General features: G+C 39.0%; 2 protein-coding genes across 5 annotated transcripts in view; one reads left to right on the top strand and one right to left on the bottom strand.

The window, feature by feature from the left end:
* Window positions 1-23,098, top strand: part of SH3D19 (SH3 domain containing 19) — a 168,658-nt gene that overhangs the window by 30,856 nt on the left and 114,704 nt on the right. The gene's annotated exons all lie outside the window — the stretch shown is intronic.
* On the bottom strand, window positions 1,969-15,827 carry PRSS48 (serine protease 48). The gene is given in 3 exon segments (XM_073230394.1): window positions 1,969-5,112; window positions 8,018-8,124; window positions 10,121-15,827. Coding segments are annotated over 3 exon segments (570 nt in total). The 5' UTR covers window positions 10,332-15,827; the 3' UTR covers window positions 1,969-4,860.

The following is a 23,098-nucleotide window of genomic DNA, read 5'->3' on the forward strand; positions in this document are numbered from 1 at the left end:
TCTTGTTTGTTAAATGAATAGAAGTCTGGAAATAACTATATGTTTTTCCCCAATTTTAGGGGGAAAAAATTTCTGACTGGATTATCAACAGCTTTAGACTATAGAATGTGTTAACTGTGACCTTAGCAAATCCCATCGTAAGCTTCCTTAAGATGTGAAAATGAAAATTGGAGCATATAAGGTTATATATTCCAAGGAATAAAGTATTCTGCAAATTTAAATTTATTTTTAAGGCATAAATGCTGTTCATCCCCCTTCTAAAATACGATGTAAAGATGTCCCCATTTATTTCCTCCCCATTTTGTCAGTTGTGGTATCACTGATTAAATTTGTTACCTTAAGTGTTTGACGTTTTAGTTCTGTGAATACAAATGCTTATTGATATTTTTTCCTCCTGTAATGTGTTACCAGGTGCTCTATCTCATGTATTGGGTTAAGTTTTACATTTCTGTTTTAGCAATAGAAACAGAAAATGTATGTAGTTAGTTTGAGCCATTAAAAAATGCAATCATAAGAATTATTTAGAAAATCTTTAGAAAGCCCTAAATACATCACAGACTAGTCAATTTTTTGTTAAAGCAGGAGAAAAGCTTCTCTGTTCATTTTAGTAAAAATGGCTTTACTGAGAAATAATTCACACACCATACAGTTCGCTCATTCCCTGTTAATTTTTAAAACCATTTCCTGGGGTCCTTTCACTGCATTTTTCAGATATTCACTGCCTCCTTTTTATATACATATTTTTTTCCTTGATTATTTTTTTAATTGAAGTATAGTTGATATACAATATTTTATTGGTTTCAATATTATATTGGGTTTTCAGTATAGAGCACAGTGATTAAGCAGTTAATCTGTATTATACTCACCCCAACTAGTGTAATTAATATTGGCCAACATAAAAAGATGTCACAGAATTATGGGCTATATTCTCTATGCTGTACTTTCATCCCGATGACTAATTTATAATTGAGATTTTGTGCCTCTTTATGTCCTTCACTGTTTTCACCCACCCACCCTAATCCCTCCCCCATGGTAACCACCAGTCACTTCTCAGTGTCTGTGAGGCTACTGCTATTTTGTTCATTTTGTTTTGTTTTTAGATTCTGCAAATAAGTGAGATCATATGGTATTTGTGTTTCTCCGCCTGGCTTATTTCACTTAGCATACTACCCTTTAGGTCCATCCATGTTTTTGCGAATGGCTGGATTTCTTTCTTTTTTATGGTGGAATAGTACTCCATTGTGTATGTGTACCACCTCTTTTTTATCCATTCATCTATTGATGGACACTTAGGTTGCTTCCATATCTTGGCTATTGTAAACAATGCAGGGAGAAATATAGAACTGTGGTATCTTTTCAAATCAGGGATTTCATTGTTTGCAGGTATATTCCCAGAAGTGGAATTACTGGGTCATCTAATATTTCTATTTTTAGTTTTTTGAGGAACCTCCGTACTGCTTTCCACAGTGGTTGCACCAACTTACCCACCAACAGTGTAGGAGGGTTCCCTTTTCTCCACATACTTGCCAGCACTTATTATTTCTTGTCTTTTGGATAATGGCCATTTTAACTGGTGTGAGGTGGTATCTCATTGAGGTTTTGCTTTGTATTTCCCTGATGATTAATGATGTGGAGGATCTTTTCATGTGCTCTTGGCCATCTGTATGCCCTTGAAAAAATGTCTATTCAGTCCTCTGTCCAGTTTTTAATTGTTTTTTTTGGTGCTGAAGCATATGAGTTCTTTATATACTTTGGATGTTACCCCTTATCAGATAAATCATTTATCAATATATTCTCCCATACTTTAGGATGCCTTTTTGTTCTACTGATGGTGACTTTGCTGTACAGAAGCTTTTTAGTTTGCTGTAGTACCACTTGTTCATTTTTGTTTTTCTCTTCCTTGCCTGAGGAGATATATCCAGAAAAAAATTTACTCCTGCTTATCTTCAAGAGATTTTTACCTGTGTATTCTTTTTTTTTTTCTTTTAATCCACCTTCACCTCTGCAGCTGATTCTTAAGGACTCTTTCATCTCCACAGGAGAAAGGAGGTGGGAATTTTGGGCCAACTTTTTTTTTTTTTGGTATCATTAATATACAATTACATGAGCAACATTATCGTTACTAGTCTCTCCCCATTATCTAGTCTTCAACACATACCCCATTACAGTCACTGTCCATCAGTGTAGTAAGATGCTATAGAGTCACTACTTGTCTTCTCTGTGTTGTACAGACCTCCCCGTGCCCTGCACCCCCTACATTATGTCTGCTAATCATAATGCCCCTTTTTCCCCCTTCTCCCTCCCTTCCCACCCATCCTCCCCAGTCCCTTTCCCTTTTGTAACTGTTAGTCCTTTCTTGAGTTCTGTGAGTCTGCTGCTGTTTTGTTCCTTTTGTTTATTCTTTGTTCTTATACTCCACAGCTGAGTGAAATCATTTGGTACTTGTCTTTCTCTGCCTGGCTTATTTCACTGAGCATAATACCCTCTAGCTCCATCCATGTTGTTGCAAATGGTAGGATTTATTTTCTTCTTATGGCTGAATAATATTCCATTGTGTATATGTACCACATCTTCTTTATCCATTCATCTACTGGTGGGCACTTAGGTTGCTTCCATTTCTTGGCTATTGTAAATAGTGCTGTGATGAACGTAGGGGTGCACATGTCTTTTTCAAACTGGGCTGCTGCATTCTTAGGGTAAATTCCTAGGAGTGGAATTCCTGGGTCAAATGGTATTTCTGTTTTGAGTTTTTTGAGGAACCATACTGCTTTCTACAATGGTTGAACTAATTTACATTTCCACCAGCAGTATAGGAGGGTTCCCCTTTCTCCACATCCTCACCAACATTTATTGTTGTTTGTCTTTTGGATGGTGGCCATTCTAACTGGTGTGAGGTGATATCTCATTTTGGTTTTAATTTGCATTTCTCTGATGATTAGCGATATGGAGGATCTTTTCATGTGCCTGTTGGCCATCTGAATTTCTTCTTTGGAGAAGTCTCTGTTCAGATCCTGTGCCCATTTTTTAATTGGATTATTTGCTTTTTGTTTGTTGAGGCATGTGAGCTCTTTATATATTTTGGATGTCAACCGTTTATCGGATCTGTCATTTATGAATATATTCTCCCATACTGTAGGATGCTTTTTTGTTCTATTGATTGTGTCCTTTGCTGTACAGAAGCTTTTCAGCCTCTTGATTTATCTTTGAATTTGGTTTGCTAATATTTTGCTGAGTATTTTTGCATCTGTGTTCATCAGGGATATCGGTCTATAATTTTCTTTTTTTGTTTGGTCTTTGCCTGGTTTTGGCATCAGAGTCATGCTAGTTCATAGAATGAGTTTAGAAGTATTCCCTCCTCTTCTATTTTTTTGAATACTTTAAGGAGAATGGGTGTTATGTCTTCTCTAAATGTCTGATAAAATTCAGCGGTGAATCCATCTGGCTCAGGAATTTTGTTCTTGGGTAATTTTTTGATTTTCAATTCAATTTTGTTGCTGTTAATTGGTTTGTTTAGATTTTCTGTTTCTTCCTTGGTCAGTCTTGAAAGGTTGTATTTTTCTAGAAAGTTGTCCATTTCTTCTAGGTTATCCAGCTTGTTAGCATGTAGATTTTCTACCTGTATCTTCTTATAAGAGTTTTACAGCTTCATGTCTTATACTTAGGTCTTAGTATATTTTGAGTTGACTTTTGTGTATGGTTTTGGACAATAATCTTGCCTCATCTTTTTTGCATGTAGCTATCCAGTTTTCACAACACCATTTATTGAAGAGACTGTCTTTTCTCCATTGTTATTCTTGTCCCCTTTGTCATATATTGACTGTATATGCATGGGTTTATTTCTGGGCTTTCTATTCTGTTTTGTTGATCTGTGTGTCTGTTCTTATACCAGCACCATACTAATTTAATCACTGTAGCTTTGTAGTATAGCTTGAAGTCAGGGAGTGTGATATCCCAGCTTTGTTCTTCTTTCTTAAGATTTCTTTCGCCACTGTCTCCTTTTGTAATCAATGGTCAGAAATAAGTGGTTTGCAGTGTACAAGAGGCGGGTATTCCATGTATAGAGGACAGATAAAATAAGGTCTTGAAGTGGAAATGGGATGAAGGAATGAAAGGAACATTGGAAAGGAAGTTAAAAACATATGAAGTAAGGTATGTATCTTAGTGATGAATTATAAAGCAGATGGTAAGAAACTTGGGTTTGTGCCTTTCTTTACCTTGGTTAATGGCGCTTTATTTTAACTGCAGGTGGGGAATAGGATAGACAAGAAACAGTGCACAGCACAAACCTTTCTCACTGATGTTCAGGGAACTGAAGGCCTCTAGTGTTCATTAGTGCATTCATATCTGATTCTCATTCTTTCTTGTCTAACTCTGTTACCATTGGAACTACCATCTTTACCACCCTAGTTCCTTCCTGGCCTCTGCATACTCCTGTGAACAGTGGTGTGGGATTTTCTATTCTATTCTTTCACCATTCCCCTGCTCTCAGCCTTCCAGTGCTTTCTCATGTCAATGAGAATAAAATCCAGAGTCCTTCCTGAGGCCCAGCAGGCTCTGCAGCATGCTCCTACCTCAGAACCTTTATACTTGCTCTTCTCTGACCTGAATGTTCTTTTTCATGTATTCTTTTTTTTTCTACTTCATGCAGGCCTCTATAACTTGTCACCTCCTTAGCTGTTGACTTTCCAGCCACTAAAACATACTTCCAGAATACAGAACCTTAAACACAAAATCATTTCTAATAATTTTAATAAAGTCACATGAGTACTCTGCTCCTGGGCTTATTCTACGTGCATTCCCTTGCCCTGTACTTGATGAGTGGAGTAGTATGCCGCCTACTCTCCTGGTAAAACGTCTGGCTCAAAGGCACAAGATAGTCCCAAGCAAGCCACAGAGACAGTACAGCAGGGAACAGCAGGTTGGATAAGTCCAGATTGTTGGTGCCCAGGACCTCTCAGCTCTTGAGACAATGAAGCTAATCCATGTTTGGTAGTCCATCACATTGGTGTAGAGTCCAGGAGGAGATTCACCACATCCTATACCTCAGCTCACCAATCCTATCTGGATCCATACACCATTCATGAAACATGCCAGAGGCCCTCCAGAATCACCCTAAGGAAGAAAGAAAGGTCACGAGTTTAGTGAAGAGGAACCATGAAGAGGAGGGTGGTCACACGAGGTGGAAAGTCCTTTAGAGCAGGGCAGTGGGGCCTGTGCAGCAATGGAGCTCTGGAGGGAAGTAGACTTCCCACTGCATTAGGGGGAGATCATGGGAATTCTGAAATTACAGAATTTGAAATTGGCAGAGACTTTAACTAAGTGCATCAGTAGTTTCAGAATATTCCTGTCTGATAAAAAAGAGAAATTCATGTGATGAGTTTTTTCACTAAAGTTAAATTTATTTCAGTTGAATGAACTGTTTTTATTTTTCTATTTTTAGGTTCTTACTGCTTTTTTTCTAGTATTAAAATAATCCTTGTATAATGATAGTGATAATAGTTGGTGGTATGTATCTTAATCTTGGCTGTCTCTTTCTTTTTGTAATAGCTTTATTGAGTTACAATAGCACACTATACAATTAACCCATTTACAATGTACAATTTAGTAGTTTCTGGTATATTCACAATGTTACTGCACCATTACCACAGCCTGTTTTAGAAAATCACCCCCAAAAGAAACCCCATACCCATTACAAGTAACCCTCATTTCCTCTCAATCCTCCTAGCCCTAGACAAACTGGTCATCTGCTTTCTACCTCTATGGGCATGAATATAATGGACATTTTGTAAAGGTGGAATCATGTAATATGTGACGTTTGTGTCTGGCTTTCATTTAGCATACTCTTTTGAAGGTTCATCCATGTTGTAACATTTATCAGTAGTCCATTCCTTTTTTATGACTGAATAATATTCCATAATATGGATATGCCACATTTTGTTTATCTAGTCATTAGTTGATGGGCATGTGGGTTGGTTTTACTTTTTTTTGGCTGTTTATGAATAATACTGCTATGAATATTCTCTTGGGTATGTACCCAGGAGTGGAATTCCTGGGTCATTATGGTAACTCTGTATTTCACATTTTGAAATGCTACTAAACAGTTTTCCAAAGCAGCTGCACCATTTTACATTCCTACTAGATTTATGAAGGTTGCAATTTGTTCACATCCTCAGCAACTCTTGTTATCTCCCTTGATTATAGCCATCCTGGTGGGAGTGAAGCTCATATTTGCAAACAATGAATATACTGACAGGAAATCTTGGCAGAGATGTAGAAAAATGTGTATGTCTGTGTGTGTGTGAGAGAGAGAGAAATCAAATGGTTATACTAGAACTAAAAAATATCTGAAATGCAAGTGTCACTAGATGAACATTAATAGTAAGATATGAATGATCTTGAATATAGTGATTTAAAAGTATGCAATTTGAAGAATTAAAAGTAAAATGGACAGAATATCAGGGACCTATATAAAAATATCAAAAGGTATAACATAAATTTCTGGTTTCAACCAGAAGAGGGAAGAGAGAAATGGGCAGCATAATATTTGAAGGATCATGAATGAAAGTTTTCCAACTTTTGATGAAAGATTAAAAAAAAAACCTCAGTGGATCTCAAATAGGATAAATACAAAGAAAAACACACCTAGCATGTCACATTCAAACTTCTAACAATTAAATATGAGGGAAAATAAATTGAAAGCAGCCAGAGTTCAATAAATTGAACTCATTTGAGGCAGACACAAATGATGGCTGATTTTTCATCAGACTATTAGGATCAGGTGACATTGGAATGATATGTTTTAAGTGTAAAATGAAATGTTTTTACTTGAAAAAGTAAAACTGGCAAATCTGTCCAACTCTTAAATGTATTTATAAAAATATACAAGTCTGTGAAACCCACTGACCAATGGTTAGCATTGCTCTACATCAACAGTTGAAGAGATGAAATTCATAAAGGTTAAGTGACTTGTCCCGGGTAACAGAAGAATTGTCAGAGTCTGTCTCCTGATTGCCAATCCACTACTGTTTACAGATAGATAAACCTGGATCCAAATTAAGATTTCATATTAAATTGGCTTTTTTACAAGAACAAACTCTAACCTTGCAACTGTCCTTCCTTCTGTGAATATCACCAGCACAAATCATGTCTTCCTTGATGACTGGCTTACTTATGGCAATAAAAAACCAATTGGGTTGTAGAGTTTTTCATAAGCCTGGCAGTCAATGACTGGTATTTCTGCTTCCTGGAGTGTGGAAGGGTAATCAGTATCTGTAGAGATAGACAGGAATGAAAGAAAAAGCCATCTGGAAAGGTTTAGGGGCAACATTCAGTCATGTGCAGAAATTTCTGGATGGGAATTCCCAAAGCAGAATTCAATCACTTTCTAATCGTAATTGCTAATGGAAAAATTTTTTTGGTGCCATTAATCTAAAAAAATGGATAAGTCAAAACTAGTTCTATTTGAGGTGTTTTTTTTAATGGGTCAGTGTGGGGTATTCTAATGTTCTAAATAAAGAGAAATTATGATACATTTTGATTAAGTAATAACATGTTTTAAATATTCTAAAACTTCTTCCTTTCCCATTCTTCTGTTCCCAGGTCATTTTTCTGTCTTGTTTTTACTCCATTCCTGGGAAAGAGTTAGCATGGTACTTTAAAAACATAAAACAACACTAGATTCTCTCCATACTTTAAGTCAGGTTTGTTAACCTCTGTTTCAGAAAAGTATTATGTGTTTAAATTGTTAGTATCTGCTCATGCAGATGTAGCTAGACTCTAGGTAGAATATAAGGGTAAGTAAAATAAACATATAAATGTGAAAAAAGACATTTTATTTGAAGACATTGATAAAATCAATAGGTTGATCTGGTTTTGTTGAAAAGTATTTGCCATAGTAATAATATGCCTAGAATTGTGAATGTTCTGGAGTGGGTACAGGAGGGTAACATGTAAAACAACTCTTTACTCTAAACCCATTCTCACCTTCACTTTCCTTAACTTTCCCCTATCCAGTCACCCAGCAAGAGCCTGGAACTGACAACTGCTTTGTGGTACTGGGCAAGCAGATGGGCAGGATGGGAGAAGTGAAGGTGACTCTAGAGACCAGTTTCAGCAAGGCCATGTCTGCAGTTCAACCTCGAGATTTGGGATGGATAGTGATTTGGGCTACATGATGCTTCACACCATTATTTGAATAGCCTTTCCTTGAACTTGATCCCAACCATGCAGTATATAACAAAGGAATCCAGGTTCTAAGGGGAAGAGAAAGAGAATAGTACAAATGGAGCATGCTTATGTGCTGTATCTGGGTCAGAACAAGCACTAAGTCTCTAGGCAAGAAAGGAACGGACTCAGAAGTAACCAGGCTGCTTCTAACTTGAACTAGGGTGGGTTTGTCTCCTTTCTCCTTCCCTTTCACCCTGACTACTCCTTTGTAGTCTGCCGTTTCTATGGTCTTCTTTTGTATTATTTTGACCAGAGTTTTGTCTTGTATTTTCTCCCTGGTTCTCTGACCTCTCATCCATGGTTTCTGCCATCACATATGTATTTTAATAGTCTTTTTTTTTATTGCCTGTTTTGATTTCTGAGCCATGAGACCTTTCATTTAATAAAAATTTAAAGCATAGAATAACCACCAAAGTTTATTTATATATATGAAAGTTTACATATATATATATATATATATATTACTTAAAATGTTAAGCTGTGCGGTAAGATATACAAAATAAAGAAAAGAAGTTCTCTCCCCCTGCTGTCCTCAATTTGCACTGTCCCAAGGCAGTTGCTTTCAACTTTAAGCTCTTAGTATTTTATTTTCCCTAGTATTTTCAAGTAACTCTGTGTATTGCTATTAAATCAGTTTTCTTCCCATTTTAGAATACTGTATTTCTACTGTGGAAGGTGAGGATTGAGCCAGCAATCACTGCCAATCCCTACTTCCTTTCACCATCCACCTAACCTAGTATTATAACTTCTTGTTAGGTCAGTATTTGATGTGTGTGTTCTTGTGACTGTGTAAACATTATTCACTGCTGGGCCATATTGAGTACTGTGATTACAAATGTTCTTATAAAATGTTTTGCTTCTCCTGTGGTCTCACTTAGTTTTCTATATACCTGTCACTAATTCAGCATTCATTCCCCAAATTCCCTGACAGAGGTGTAAATCTCTCAATATATTGAAACCAGGCAGGTATTCTATCAATACTGTCTTTTGTTGGAGCCCTCTGCCTTCTTGCTCCAACCTTGGCACTTTTCCTTATAATTTTCTTGGGGATACTCTTTTGGAGAATTCCCTTTTTTTTCTGGATCCCATGCCCCCTCAAGCCCCCCATTTTTGTGAAGCACATTCTCCAACCACTTCCTGAAAAGATGTGCATGAGAGGTAATATTTTTGCTGCTTTGTATATTTGACAATGTCTTATTTCTATCCCACACATTTCAAAGTTTGTATATAGGTAGAAAGTTTCTAGGTTAGAAATAATTTCTTCTTAGCATTTTGAATTTATTTCTGTTTTCTTTAAGCTTTCAGTGTTGTTATTGAAAAGAACTGTTGGATAACAAGTTACCACAAAGCTTAGATGAGGCTTAAAACAACACTTACTTCACTGTCTGTGGGGCAGGAACAGGTTTGACTCAGCCGGCTGCCTTTGAGGGAAGGTCTCTCTCAAGGCTGCAGTCAAGGTGGGCAGCAGCCATCTCATGACTCGACACGGGGAGGGTCTGTTTCCAAACTCGCTTAAGTAGGCAGGCATTCACATCTTCACTAACTGCCGACTAGAGACATCAGTTTTACGTGGGCCTCTGTGCAGGGCTGCTTACCACCTGGCACCTTGCTGCTTTCACAGAGTAGCTCTGAGAGAGCTCAGATGGCGTTTGTGACCTAAGAAAGCTTGAGACAACGTTCCCTGAGAGGTGTTTAGGAAGTGATATGACACAAAGTAAGAAAAATGTCTAATATAGTGCCTATCGGCATCATTTCTTTTTCTTCCTTTATGCCCTGTCCCTGGTCCAGGGTGACCCAGGGTTTCCCTTTGCCTGCACATCTTACCACTTTCATTTATCTGGTGGTTAGTTTGTGAAGTCATTCATATGTTTATGGAGAACATATGTGTGCTAGCCAATAGCTAGAACTCTCTTGTGTACGCACTGTGCCACCATCAAGATCCACCTCTCACTGATAAGGGAACCTCCGCAGACGTGGTTCTGTTTGAAGTGCAGGCTGACCTGCGAAGGCCAGTGCCCTGCTTTGGTCTCCTGGCCGCCCACAACACGGCTCAAGTATACAGGTCGTCTGCACACTAGACAGAGAAGGGCAGGGGTGATGACCATCTTCAAACTTCCCTCTGTTCCTAGGACCAGAGTCCTGCAGACTCCATCCCATTCCAGTTCCAAACCTAGCAGCCTTCAGCCCAAGTGGAGACCACTCACCTGATTGCAGATCTTTATTTTTGGGAAAACAGCATGGGCAAGACCCTAAGACAGACACGTAATATCATTAATATAAAATAACACATCTTATATCTAGACTTATTGAACAGGGGCTTTCCATGCATTTTCATTTCTCAGATTGGTGTTAAAGGCCACATTTTTATAAATGTCCATTAGTGGGAATCTTGGTAATTACATATTTACCTGCTTTCTTCAGCCTACATGGAACATAATTTACCTTTTACTTGGTAGATTGAAGGCTTTCATTAGGAATATCAAGTATTTTAGGCTGAAATACAATGATGTCTTCAGATGCTTTGGAGGGTTATAAACTGTTTACTTTTGTCCTGTTTTCTTTATCTGAAATAGTATTTTACAGTATTTATATATCTTACTTTTTTGCCACCTGTTACCTTTTTGCTCCTTTTAGCCTACCCTGCTTTTAAGTCACTACGGGAGAGAGAAGTAAATGAACAAGCATATGCCTGAAATATTTGAGCAGTGGTTGTGCTGCCCATACCTTCTGCCTGAAATGTTCCTTCCCTAGATCCTCCTCTACCTGGAATGCACCTTTCCTAGATCCTCCTCTGCCTGAAATCCTCCTTCCCTAGATCCTCCTCTGCCTGAAATGCACCTTTTCTAGATCCTCCTCTGCCTGAAATCCTCCCCCCCTACCTCCCTAGATCCTTCTCTGCCTGAAGTCCTCCTTCCCTAGATCCTCTGCCTGAAATGCACCTTTCCTAGATCCTTCTAGCTAAATCATTTACCTCCTTCAAGTCTTTGCCCCAATGACTCCTCCTCCTTAGTGAAACCTTCCTTGACTACCATATTTAAAATTACAACATACTTCCTGCTCCTGTGTCTGGATGCCCCTTTCCTTTCATAGTATTTACTACTTTCTAACATGCTTTATAATTTACAATTTAATATGTGCATTGATCACAAGCCCTACAAGGGCAGGGATCTTTGTTTTGTTTACTGGTATATCCAAGATCTATGAAGTGGTGCCTGTCATATAGTATCCTGTCAGGACTCCTCAGGGCAAACGATTCCTAAATAACATACCATGTGTGAGGTATCACATTATTCTACATGATAATTTCTTGAGCCAAAAAACCTCTGTCTCTCCTCCCTACCCCACCCCACCCCATTCCAGGGGCTCACCCAGCAGAAGGGACAGTAGGAAGACAGAGCCAGCAGAGCCCACGTCTCTGTCCTCAGAATCAGCACTTCTTCCTGGACTTAGGCTTCCAGGGAGAGGCCAGCCAGGGAGCAGCTGGGGAAGAGGGGGTAGGACCAGCCTTTCCTCCTAGGCTGAGGATCCTCTGCTTCACCCCACTCCCCTCCTTTGGTTTTTCACCTGGGGTCAGACACTGAAAGGATCAGACTTGAGAAGGGCAGCTGCAGGACCCATGGGAGGTGCCTCCTGCTGCCCTGGAGGGCAGGGTGTCTGGAGCTGAGGTGTGAGGTGCCCCCTGCTGTCCACGAGGGCAGGGTGTCTGGAGCTGGGGTGTGAGGTGCCCCCTGCTGTCCAGAAGGGCAGGGTGTCTGGAGCTGGGGTGTGAGGTACCCCCTGCTGTCCAGGAGGGCAGGGTGTCTGGAGTTCCTGCCTGAATATTGGGGGAGGGCAGGGGAAGGGGTGGGTGCACTAGCTGTCTGCCCAGGGCAGGTTGGAGGACCCTGGAAGGAACAGGACCCTCCCTCTATCAAGAAAATGGAAATGGACAGTGTTCCTCAAAAGCAAGAAATAGACAAGAGGGAGTTAACCCAGAACCTGGTTAATTTTTTGTAAGTTTGTTTTTTATCTTTGTTGTAGTACTACCCATAGAATACACTACAAGTCAGATTTTCTGGAAAATGGACCCTAAGACAGATTTGTGTGCAGGTTAATTGGGAGTGGTCTCAGGATCAGTCCCTCAAGGTGTGATGGAAGCAAGAGTGGGCAGAGGGAGAATTCAACTATACTGCGTTTGTAACAGGCCACAGCCAATCCCTTAGTTGCTCAGGAGCTGGGGTGGCCCTTCAGAGATGTCCTGAAGTGAGTGGGAGGGCTGGGCTTTAGGACTTCAGCATGACTGGATGCAGGCTGCCTCCAAGGAATGGGCATTACCTTGGATGAGGTGGCTGTTGGCAGTTTTTGAATAGGGCTTAGCTGTGAACTTCTGCAGCCAGCATTTGGGGCACTAGGAGAATGAATTCCTCAGTCCTGAGAGGGGATCTTGCTGGCACAGCATGGCATCTGCTGCATAATTCTTCTCTGCGCCCTTTATGTTTTCTGTACTAATTGTTTGTAGGGTTCTAGGTCTGTGGAGGCAGAATTCAGTGAATGGTTGGGCATGTTATTACTCTCTGATAGCTTAAAATATAGAGAGGTTTGAAGAAAACACATGAATAATAGAAAAATGATAGAAGACCAGAAAATGTAGTTTAGTCAGGTTTATTCAGTTACAGCCCACAGAGGTTCACTTAAATTAATTTGAACAAAGGGGATTAGTTAAAAAATATTGTAATGGGCTAAAACACATCACCCCAAAAACTCATACATTGAAGGCCTAGCCCCCGTGTTTGGAGATAGTGTCTCTAAAGAGATAATTAAGGTAAAATGAGGTCATTAGAGTGGACCTTAATCCAGTATAACCCATGTCCTTATAAAAAGAGGAAAATTTGGACATAGACAAATACAGAGCAAGAAGACAACTATCTACAAGCCGAAGAAGCCCGGAATAGATCCTTCCCCACGTGCTGCAGAAGGAGTCAGCCCTGCTGACACCTAATCTCCAACTTCTCACCTCTAGAACTGTGAGAAAATAAATTCTTATTGTTTAAGCTACCCCATCCATGGTGCTTTGTTACAATAGCCCTAGCGAATGAATACAGGTATCTGTGGAACAATAAGGAGAACAGAGTAAGAAGGACATCTGGAGCTATCCTAGAATAGACCTGAGACCAGCGTGTGAGACCAGAGCTGGAAGGGAGCTCAGAGCAGGAGGGCGGGATCTTCACGTAGGTCCCCTGCCATTAGTATGGCTCAACCACAAACCGTGTCTTTTCTTTCTCTCCCACCATCAACTGCCCAAGTCTTTCCTTATCTTCAGTTCAAATTCCCAAGAATGTGAACAGTCTCTTTTTTTTTTTTTTTACCAGGATATAGGTTGATGGCTATGGAGTCAATGTCTTTGGAGTAAGTGTTCTTATGCATGAAGATGAAGATGCAGAAATGTGGCCTGCTGGGCAGCAGGGCAAATGCCAGATTTGCTGTATGTTAGTACAAGTCAGATGTTTACCTCTTAATATATTTTTTATGATTTCAGAAGTAAACACTTAAAAAAATTAATTCTCCATTTTCTGTTTACTGACTGTCACAATTATGAATTTTTACCTAATTTCTGTTTCTCAGATCAAGTTGTCTTCATTTGTCTGCTTGACAGAGATAAAAATCTACTATTTGTACATTTATGTTAGTTCCTACATACATTTTTAATGGTTCTTGTTTTGTGCATCTTTTTGTGTGTATACACTTGTTTTGGTTATGTGTCTATCATTCACTGTGCTTTTTATAATTATATAATGACCATCTTAGTATTTTTTAACTTTTTCCTGAAATTAATGTTCAACCTGTCATTTTATCCTGCTCACCTAATTGAAGAAAAAGATTTCTTATTTATATTACAAACGTGTGGGGTATTCCAATTAATTTATGGTATTCACAGGCAATTTTAGCTATTTTGTCAACTCACTTAAGTACAGTTTTTAAAAAAGTCAGACCTCAGCTTGAGATTTGCCTTCAAGTCATGTCTGAAGTACAGGTAGTCATTTTGCAAAGACACCAAAGCTCTGGACAAGTCTTTCTGCTGATTTAGTAAAGGAGCAAAAATTTGACTAGACATTCCTTTTCCTCTGACGATCTTGTGGTTGTCCTAGATCTTTGGACTTTTATATCCCTGGATAGATCTGAAGTCACTAATTAATACTCTACATATTAGTTGGACTGCTCACAGAATCTCTCTTATGTTTAAATGTTTTAGAAATTATTTTAATTGAGAGGTATTATGATTAGTACACATGGTGTGGGGGGGATCATGGGGAAGACAGTGTAGCACAGAGAAGACAAGTAGTGACTGTGGTGTCTTACTGCACTGATGGACAGTGACTGCAATGGGGTATGGGAGGGACTCGATAATATGGGTGGATATAATAACCACATTGTTTTTCATGTGAAACCTTCATAAGAGTGTATATCAATAATACCTTAATAAAAATAAATTAATAAAAAATTATTTTTAGTTACAGCTTAGTTGGAAATAAGCTTTATTGGAAGTAACTAAGACACTAGTTCCTTACTTTGAAAATTGGAAATGAAAGAATTAAATAGTTATTTTGCTTTTCCTGTTCAAACTGTAGTTAAGAGTAATGAAATGGACTTATTTGATGAGGGAAGAATTCTGGCTAAAAAATGTAGTTGGACTGAATTTGAAAACCATCACTTGGAGGCCCTCCTGAGATAATTGATTCAGGGATGATTATCAATAGTTGAAAGGCTGATATAGTGCTGGTTGGGCTGTTACCATTTGAACCCTCCTCCGATCAATCTTAGCTTCATTAAATATGAATAATAGAATAATGCAGACATATGCTTTCTGATAATGACATTGTATGAGGCAATGTCCAATGAAGTAGTGTTAAGAACAAGTGAAAGGTGAATCTCTGAAGCTACTGGGGCTAAAGGAATAAGTTAAATTGCAGCACAGGAAAGTTAACAGTTAAATCCAGAATATGGCACATTTTATAAAACAGCTAATGGGGTTTCTATAGTAAGTCATGGTGTTAGGGGTAAAAAGGGAGGGAAACTTAAGAGATGTAAGTGTGTGTGGTCTTGTTTGGATCCTGATTTAACAAATCATCTCTAAACATACATTTGCTATAATCAAGGATATTTGCTAATGAATTAGATATTAGATGGTATGAAGGAATTATTGTTAAATCTTGACAGGTGGGATACTAGCATTGAATCATGTAAGAAAATATCCCGTTCCTTTCATTTTTTTCTGTTTCTTTGCTGTTGTTATTTTTACTGAGGTGTAATTATAATATTTTATTGATGTACAATATTAGTTTCAGGTGTATGACCTAGCAATTCAACATTTATATACATTGTGAAATGGTCACTACAGTAAGTCTAGTTACCATACAAAGTTAACACAATATTATTAACTATAATCCTCATGATGTACATTATATCCCCATGACTTATTTATTTTACAACTGGAAATTTGTACTCCTTAATTCTCTTCACTAATTTTGCCCCTCCTCCCTCAAACCCATTCCCCTCTGGCGACCACCAGTCTGTTCTATGTATCTATGAGTTTGGGTTTTGTTTTGTTTGTTTGTTTTGTTTTTTAGATTTCACATAGAAGTGAATTATTGCCTTATTTCTCTTTCTCTGTTTGACCTATTTCATTTAGCCTCATAACCTCAGGGTCCATCTGTGTTGTCCCAAATGGCAAGCTACATCTACGGCCATACCACCCTGAACGCGCCCAATCTCGTCTGATCTCAGAAGCTAAGCAGGGTCGGGCCTGGTTAGTACTTGGATGGAGACCAAATGGCAAGCTATCATTCTCTCTTAGGGCTGAGTTGTATTCCATTGTATATATGTACCACATCTTTATGTGTTCATCTATCAGTGGACACTTAGGTTGCTTCCACATCTTGGCTATTGTAAATAATGCTACGATTAGATGGCAGTACATATATCTCTTTGAATTAGTGTTTTCATTTTTTCATATAGGTAGCCAGTAGTAGAGTTGCTAGATAATATGGTGGCTTTGTTGTTCTTTCTCAAGATTGTTTTGGTTATTGCTTGGTGGGTCCATACAAATATCAGAGTTATTTGTTCTAGGTCTGTGAGACATGGCATTGGAATTTTAATAAGAATTTCATTGAGTCTGTAGATTGCTTTGGGGCAATGGGAAAATTCTGACAGTTTTAATTCTTTCAGTCCATGAGTACAGAATGCCATTTATTTGTGTCTTCAATATCTTTCATTGGTGTCTTATAGTTCTTAGTATACACGTCTTTCACTTACCTGGTTGTATTTATTTTTGATGCAGTTGTAAATGGGACTGTTTTCTTGATTTCTCTTTCTGATAGTTCATTATTAGTATACAGAAATGCAACAGATTTTTTGTGTATTAATTTTGTGTCCTGCAGCTTTACTGAATTCAATTATTCTAACAGTTATTTTAGAGGAATCTTCAGGATTCAATATATGTAGCATCATGTCATCTGGAAATAGTGACAATTTTACTTCTTCCTTTCTAACTCATATGCTTTCTTTTTCTTGCCTAAGTGCTGTGGCCAAGACTTCCAATACTATGTTGAATGAAAGCGGCAAGAGTAGACATCCTTGTCTTATTCCTGATCTTAGAAAACTTTCAGCTTTTTATCTTTGAATATGATGTTAGCTGTGGGTTGGTCATGCAACCTTTATAATGTTAAGATATGTTTCCTCTGTGCCCATTTTGTTGAGAGTTTGTATCACATTTGGATGTTGAATTTTGTCAAATGCTTTTTCTGCATCTATTGAGATGATCATATGATTTTTATCTTTAATTTTGTTAATGGGGCATATGACATTGATTACTTTGTGGATATTAAACCATCTGTGCATCTCTGGAATAAATCCTGCTTGATCATGGTGTATGATCCTTTTAATGTATTGGTGAATTTGATTTGCTAATATTTTGTTGAAGATTTTTGCATCTATGCTGATCAGGGATATTGGACTGTAATTTTCCTTTTTTTGTGGTGTTGTCTTCTGGTTTTGGTGTCAAGAGTAATGATGGTCCTGTAAAATGGATTTGGAAGTTTTCCTGCCTCTTTAATTTTTTAGAAGAGTTTGAGAATGATAGATATTAAATCTTTGAATGTTTTATAGAATTCACCAGTGAAGCCATCTGGTCTTGGGATTTTTTGCAGGGGAGGTTTTGATTGCTGATTCAGTCTCCTTAGTAGTAATCAGTCTATTCAGATTTTCTATTTCTTAATGATTCATTTTGGAAGATTGTAAATTTAATAATTTATCCATTTCTTCTAGGTTGTCCAGTTTGTTGGTATATAATTGTACATTGTAGCCTCTTAATGATCATTTGTATATCTTTTTCTTGCCTAAGTGCTGTCATGAAGACTTTCAATACTGTGTTGAATGAAAGTGGCAAGAGTAGACATCCTTGTTTTGAACCTTCTAATGTGTTTTTCTGTTCAATAATTGTAGTCTTCAGCTCTATGACTTCCATTTAGTACACTCTTATGTTTTCTATCTCTTTGTTGACATTCTCACAACCAGAAGAAGATAGTTTCTTCTTCTCCTGAGTTTAGTGGGCATCTTTAAGACCATTACATTGAGTTCTTTATTAGGTGGCTTGCTTATGTCGGTATCATTAAGACTTTTTTTGAGGTTTTGTCTTGTTCTTCATTTGAAATACATTTGTTTCCTCATTTTTGCTCAACTGTCTCTGTTTATTTCTACATATTAGGAAAAACAGCTACTGCTCTCAATCTTGAGTGGCTTTGTGTAGGTGATGATCCTACTCATTTGACTTTGTCCTAGTTCTTCATTGTCTATTGAACCTTTGTGATTGTCTAAGCTGTCTCAGTTATTTTTGGTTTGATCATGTTATTGAGGGTTTACCAAAACCTGTCAGTGATCCAAGGGGAGAAATCTAATTTAGCACCTAGTTTTAGGCTGACTGGAAGCCGGACCCTCAAGCCACAGCTTTTGAAATATGCATATATACACAGTCCTATGGGGCAGTAATTGCAATCTCTGCTGGTTTGCAGACCAGGAGATCTGGAGGTGTCTCCTAGGTGACAGTTGCAAAATAGGACCTCCAGATGAAAGTATGAACTCCATCTGGGAAGTTTCATCAAGTTATAGTGAGGCCAAAGAGGTGTGGAAGCATGGTTTTCTCCCTGCTTATGTTCTCTGGGAGCATCTCCCTAGTTTCTAGGTATGAGGGGAACTGGAAGCCTGTCCCTCAGGCTTGCTCCAGGCCTTTTTCACAGGATGACTGGAGTTGTGTTTCATTCAGCTATCTGTGCAGTGCCCTGTGGGGGGGGATAGGGGGCGCTGCCAAGAACTGTCTTTCTGATTCTAACAGTCCCACAAACCTCTGAAACAGCAGACCTCTTGGTTGCCAGGACTAGGCTGTTGAGGTGTGTCCCCTGTATGGATTACTCCTGGCTTTAGCAGTGCAAGTGGAGAATGTAGCGGGGGGGAATGCTCACTGGCTTCAGAAAAGCAACAGGAAAATGTCTTGGCCATGTGACTTGCCGGCTTCTGCAGTGTAGCAGGAGTGCCTTGCTTTTGTGTTGTGCCCACAGCAGCTTTAGGCTGAGAGTGGGAGAGTTTCCTGACCACAAGTGGTCACGGCATTCATCTGCTGGCCAGCCTCAGCCATGCAGCAGGGAGTGGGGCAGCTGCTTGCACTCACACGCTGTCTGTGTTTCTCCCTGCAGCCAGGGACTGGGAAGAGTGTTGCAACTGCCTGTACTCCCTGGCCTCAGCAAGTGTCTGGCTGCTCGCCCCTGCCCCATCCCAGCAGCATGGGGGAGGGTGGCGCATCTGAGCTCAGCTGCCTGTGCTAGCAGGATATGTGGGGAGTGTGACAGTGACATCCACCTGCTCCTCTGTCTTTGGGGGAGCATCTCAACTGTTCCACCACTACAGCTGATGTCCTCAGATCAGAAAATGAATCTCCCTCATATATAGTCTAGGTGCTTTTCAAACTGCTCTTTTTTCATTGGGTCTCTAGGCAAGTGAGACTGCACATGAGCCCTCCAAAAGGGAAATCTGAGTTTTCTGTAGCACTTTGGGACTCCTGGACATCTGCCCCGTTGGCTTCCCAAGCCAAGATGTTCTGGGGGCTTGTCTCTCCAGCGCAGATTCTAGGGGCTGGGACACCTAATGTGGGCCACCAAACCCTTACTCCTTTGGGAGATGTACCTGTCTCGTGAGATCCCTCCCTACTGTGTGTTGCACGCAAGGGGTAGGATTTGAGATTGTGTCTCTGCCTCTCCTACCGTCTTGATGCATTCCTTTTATCCTTTGTTGTGGGGAGAGCAGTTCTTCTAGTTTTCAGATCTTTTTCAGAGTGAAGTGATCCATTTGTAGCTGTAGATTTGGTGGGTCTGTGGGAGGAGATGAATTCAAGATCTTCCTATGCCCCTATCTCAGATGCCCTGCAGGAAATGTCCATGTTCAAAGAGATAGTTGGAACCTGTGCATTCTTTCTGAATCTAATCCAAACTCTCTTTTATCATTTTGGAGAAACCTCCTCTGGTTTTCAGCCCATAGTGTGCTATTCTCTTGTCTTCATGAAGATGGCTAAATGACCATCCTCATGAAAGTCACCTTTCTTCCATGGCCTGTGTTTTCCTACTCTATGTGAAGGCATTGGAATCAGTTGATGATCTCAGAGATTCTTAACATTGAATTATACATTGCTAATTTATCTATTTATTTTTATGTGTTGCCTCCATTATCTCTCTACAGCTATTTTCTTATTTTTAGTTTAGCAATCAGGAAATATGCTGGTCTGCCACTTTACTGCTCCCTTACTTCTTTTAAGATGAAGAATTGCCAAGGAGCTGGAAGCAAGAGAATAGGTGCTGAACGACCAGTGCAGACACTTTCCTCGAGACAGCTTTCTCAGCTTTCTGACTGTCTCATCATACTCTGTCTCAGAGTCTCTGTTCCCAGTCATTACCCTGTTATCATTAAAGTCACCTTTAAATATTTGTGCTGTACATAATAAATGCTTGTTTGTGAAGTGGCGATAATGTGGTGGTGTTAAGAGCTTTATTACTTGCCATGTGGCTGTGGCCAAGTTACAACTTCAAACTTTGCAAAATGGGAATAATAATACTTCACCAGGTTTTTGTAAGAATTAAAGGAAATAAAGGCAAGTACTTAGCTTTGGTTTGGCCTATTTAAGCATGCAGTAATAGTAGCTACTGTTCTTATTGTTGTTGATCTAATATCCCTATTTTAAGTATTAACTTAGTTCTGGGCAAACAGGTCATCTTGGTGATGGCTTAGATGGATGTTGATGGTGCCTGTAGACTGGCTGTCTCAGCCTTGGTGCTACTGACATTTTGGGCCAGGTTATTCTTTGTTGTGGGGGGCTGTCCTGTGCAGTGTAGGATGCTAAGCTGCATCTCTGACCTTACCTACTGGATGGCAGGACTACCACTCACCCCCAGTCACGACCACTGGAATGGTCTCTGGATGTCCTCTGGGTGAAGAATCACCCTCAGTTGAGAACCACTGCCGTAGAGCAAGGATGCCACTTCAGGGGTGCAATCTTCTCTTGAGCATTCTGAGAATAAAGTAGATTTGCAAGTTTTGTAGCTTTTTGTCTGTATTTCCAGGTAGAACAAATGGATTCCATTGTCTTATCTAATTAATTGGAAAATGGATAAATCCCATTATACAAAAGTCCTTAAAGAATAATTGATTATTCTAGCACATATTTAGCAGGCCCTGGCTTTTGCCTTTTCCATTACCTTACAGCAGTAGACACGTAGGCCCTCTATTAAAAGATTTGGTCTGCTCTTAGTTCTTGAACTTCAACAAGGAATAGTTACAGTCCAGCTTTAGCCCATTAACCAGTATGTCCTAGACTAATCCATATACTTGGCATCCATTATGTCAGGGCCAAGCCCTGGACAACGTTTTCGAGCCAGCCTTTTTCCTCTTCCCAGCTCTTGGCCTTATTGGCCCGTGTACCGTTTCCTTCACATGGGCTCATTTTCTCCATGGGGCTGACCCTTCTCTGAGCTCCATCTTACTTGCCTGGGGCCCTACTGCCCTTTAACCAGTTTCCCTCTGCAGACATTGGTCTTGTTCTTTTCATCATTAGAAGAAAAAACATTTTCCTTTTTCTATTCATTGGTACTCATACCAGAGGAATTCTTCCTTATAGTTTTGACAGCTGGCTTTCTATATCCTATAGCTCCCATCTTGTTATTCAGAAAATCACTATGTTAGTTGCCGATAGAGGGTCAAGAAATTGAATAGGACAGTTTGTCTTCTCAAGGCTGTTCTTATCTATTCAGAAGTAAAGCTGTGTACACCCAAATAATTACAAATGAAGACTAGGAGTGTAATAAAAGGTACAAGTAACCATTGTACAAATAACCATTTAGAACTAAAAGGCAGTGTTACTTTGTATTGTATAAGGAAGAATAGTGCTTTCTAACTGAATGGAAGTGATTTGGTTTCGTGGGAAGAGCCAAATCTTTTGAGTTAGGCAATCCTGTATAAATCTGTGTAATTGAATATTAGCTGTGTGATCGTAGGCAGGTTGTTACTTAACCTTTCTAAGCCTAAGTTGTTTTGTGTGTGTATGTGTTTTCATTTGTAAAAGTGCCATAAATAATGTCTTTTTGAGTTGCTAAGATAACAGAGATAATATTTAAAGTGGCCAGCACAGTAACCAATATAGAGTAGGCATAAAGTAAACAGAAATTCTTGCTATAATTAGAGGCAAGTTAAAGATGTTGTGTCACCCAGAGAATCCACACAGACAGGTCTTTCATAGGTAATGTGACTTGGCTGAAGTCGTCTCAGTCTAGGCTGTGGGACCTTAGCTTTTTAGCTTCTGAAATACAGGGCTGATCAGAGAGCACCCAGGATAGATCAAATTCAAGAGATTAACTCACTGAATTTTAAGAGATTCATGTATGAACCAGAATGTTTATTTGCAGTGAGAGCTATTCATTTCCATTATTTGGAATTTTTAAATTTTTGAACAAGAGTACATCTTGATATAGGTAGGGAAACCAAATTAGTAAGTGGGTGGGGGTTTGAAGAGGCTTTGGATGAGAACAAGTGCAAGTGGTTGATCTCCATGAGCATTTTGCTTTCTTGGATGAAATATCTTTACAAAAACTGGGAGAACACTTGTCCATAACAGAACATGTTTTTTTAAACAAGTGTGAAATTTATAGTCATCAGACTGGGTGTCTTCTCCCTTAGCAGTCGAGGGTCTGATAAACACATGTAGTTATCTGGCTTTTGCCTTCCGTAGACTCCATGCTGACCATTCCTCTTTCTAATAACTGTTTTTCTTCAATCAGCGCTTAATAGCATTGATTAGATTTAAGCTTTCTCGAATATGATCTCATTCTTGGTATGTTACTTTGAGAGTATAATACCCAAATCTCCAAGTTTAGCTTATTCCTAAGACATGTAATGCATGCATTTACTGAAATTTTTTTAGTTCTTTCTACAGATAACTGTCTCATTCCCTCTCATCCATTATGTGTATATTTGGCTTGTTAAGTTTCAGTTGTAGAGGATTCTAGTGGACAAGGGGTGGGACGCTGCTATGTAGTGAAAATAGTTCCTATTCCCTGATTCCCACCAGTTCGTTATCTATTGGTGCTGAATTAAGAATTGTAAGGCTTATCTGTTATGTATTAAACAAGGCAATTTATGCCTTGTGTTGAGAGTTGTATCAGATAACATGTAAGGTGCCTTCCAACTATTTTATGATTCTAAAACCTGCTTTTATCTTGTTTGTCTCTCTTGGCTCTAAAATCTAGATCCATCATCTTTTCTCACATTTTTTATCTTTTGTACTTTTTGAGAATCCCATGTTAAG

This window comes from Manis javanica, chromosome 3 (assembly GCF_040802235.1).
Source record: "Manis javanica isolate MJ-LG chromosome 3, MJ_LKY, whole genome shotgun sequence".
In the NCBI taxonomy this organism is placed as follows: Eukaryota; Metazoa; Chordata; class Mammalia; order Pholidota; family Manidae; genus Manis; species Manis javanica.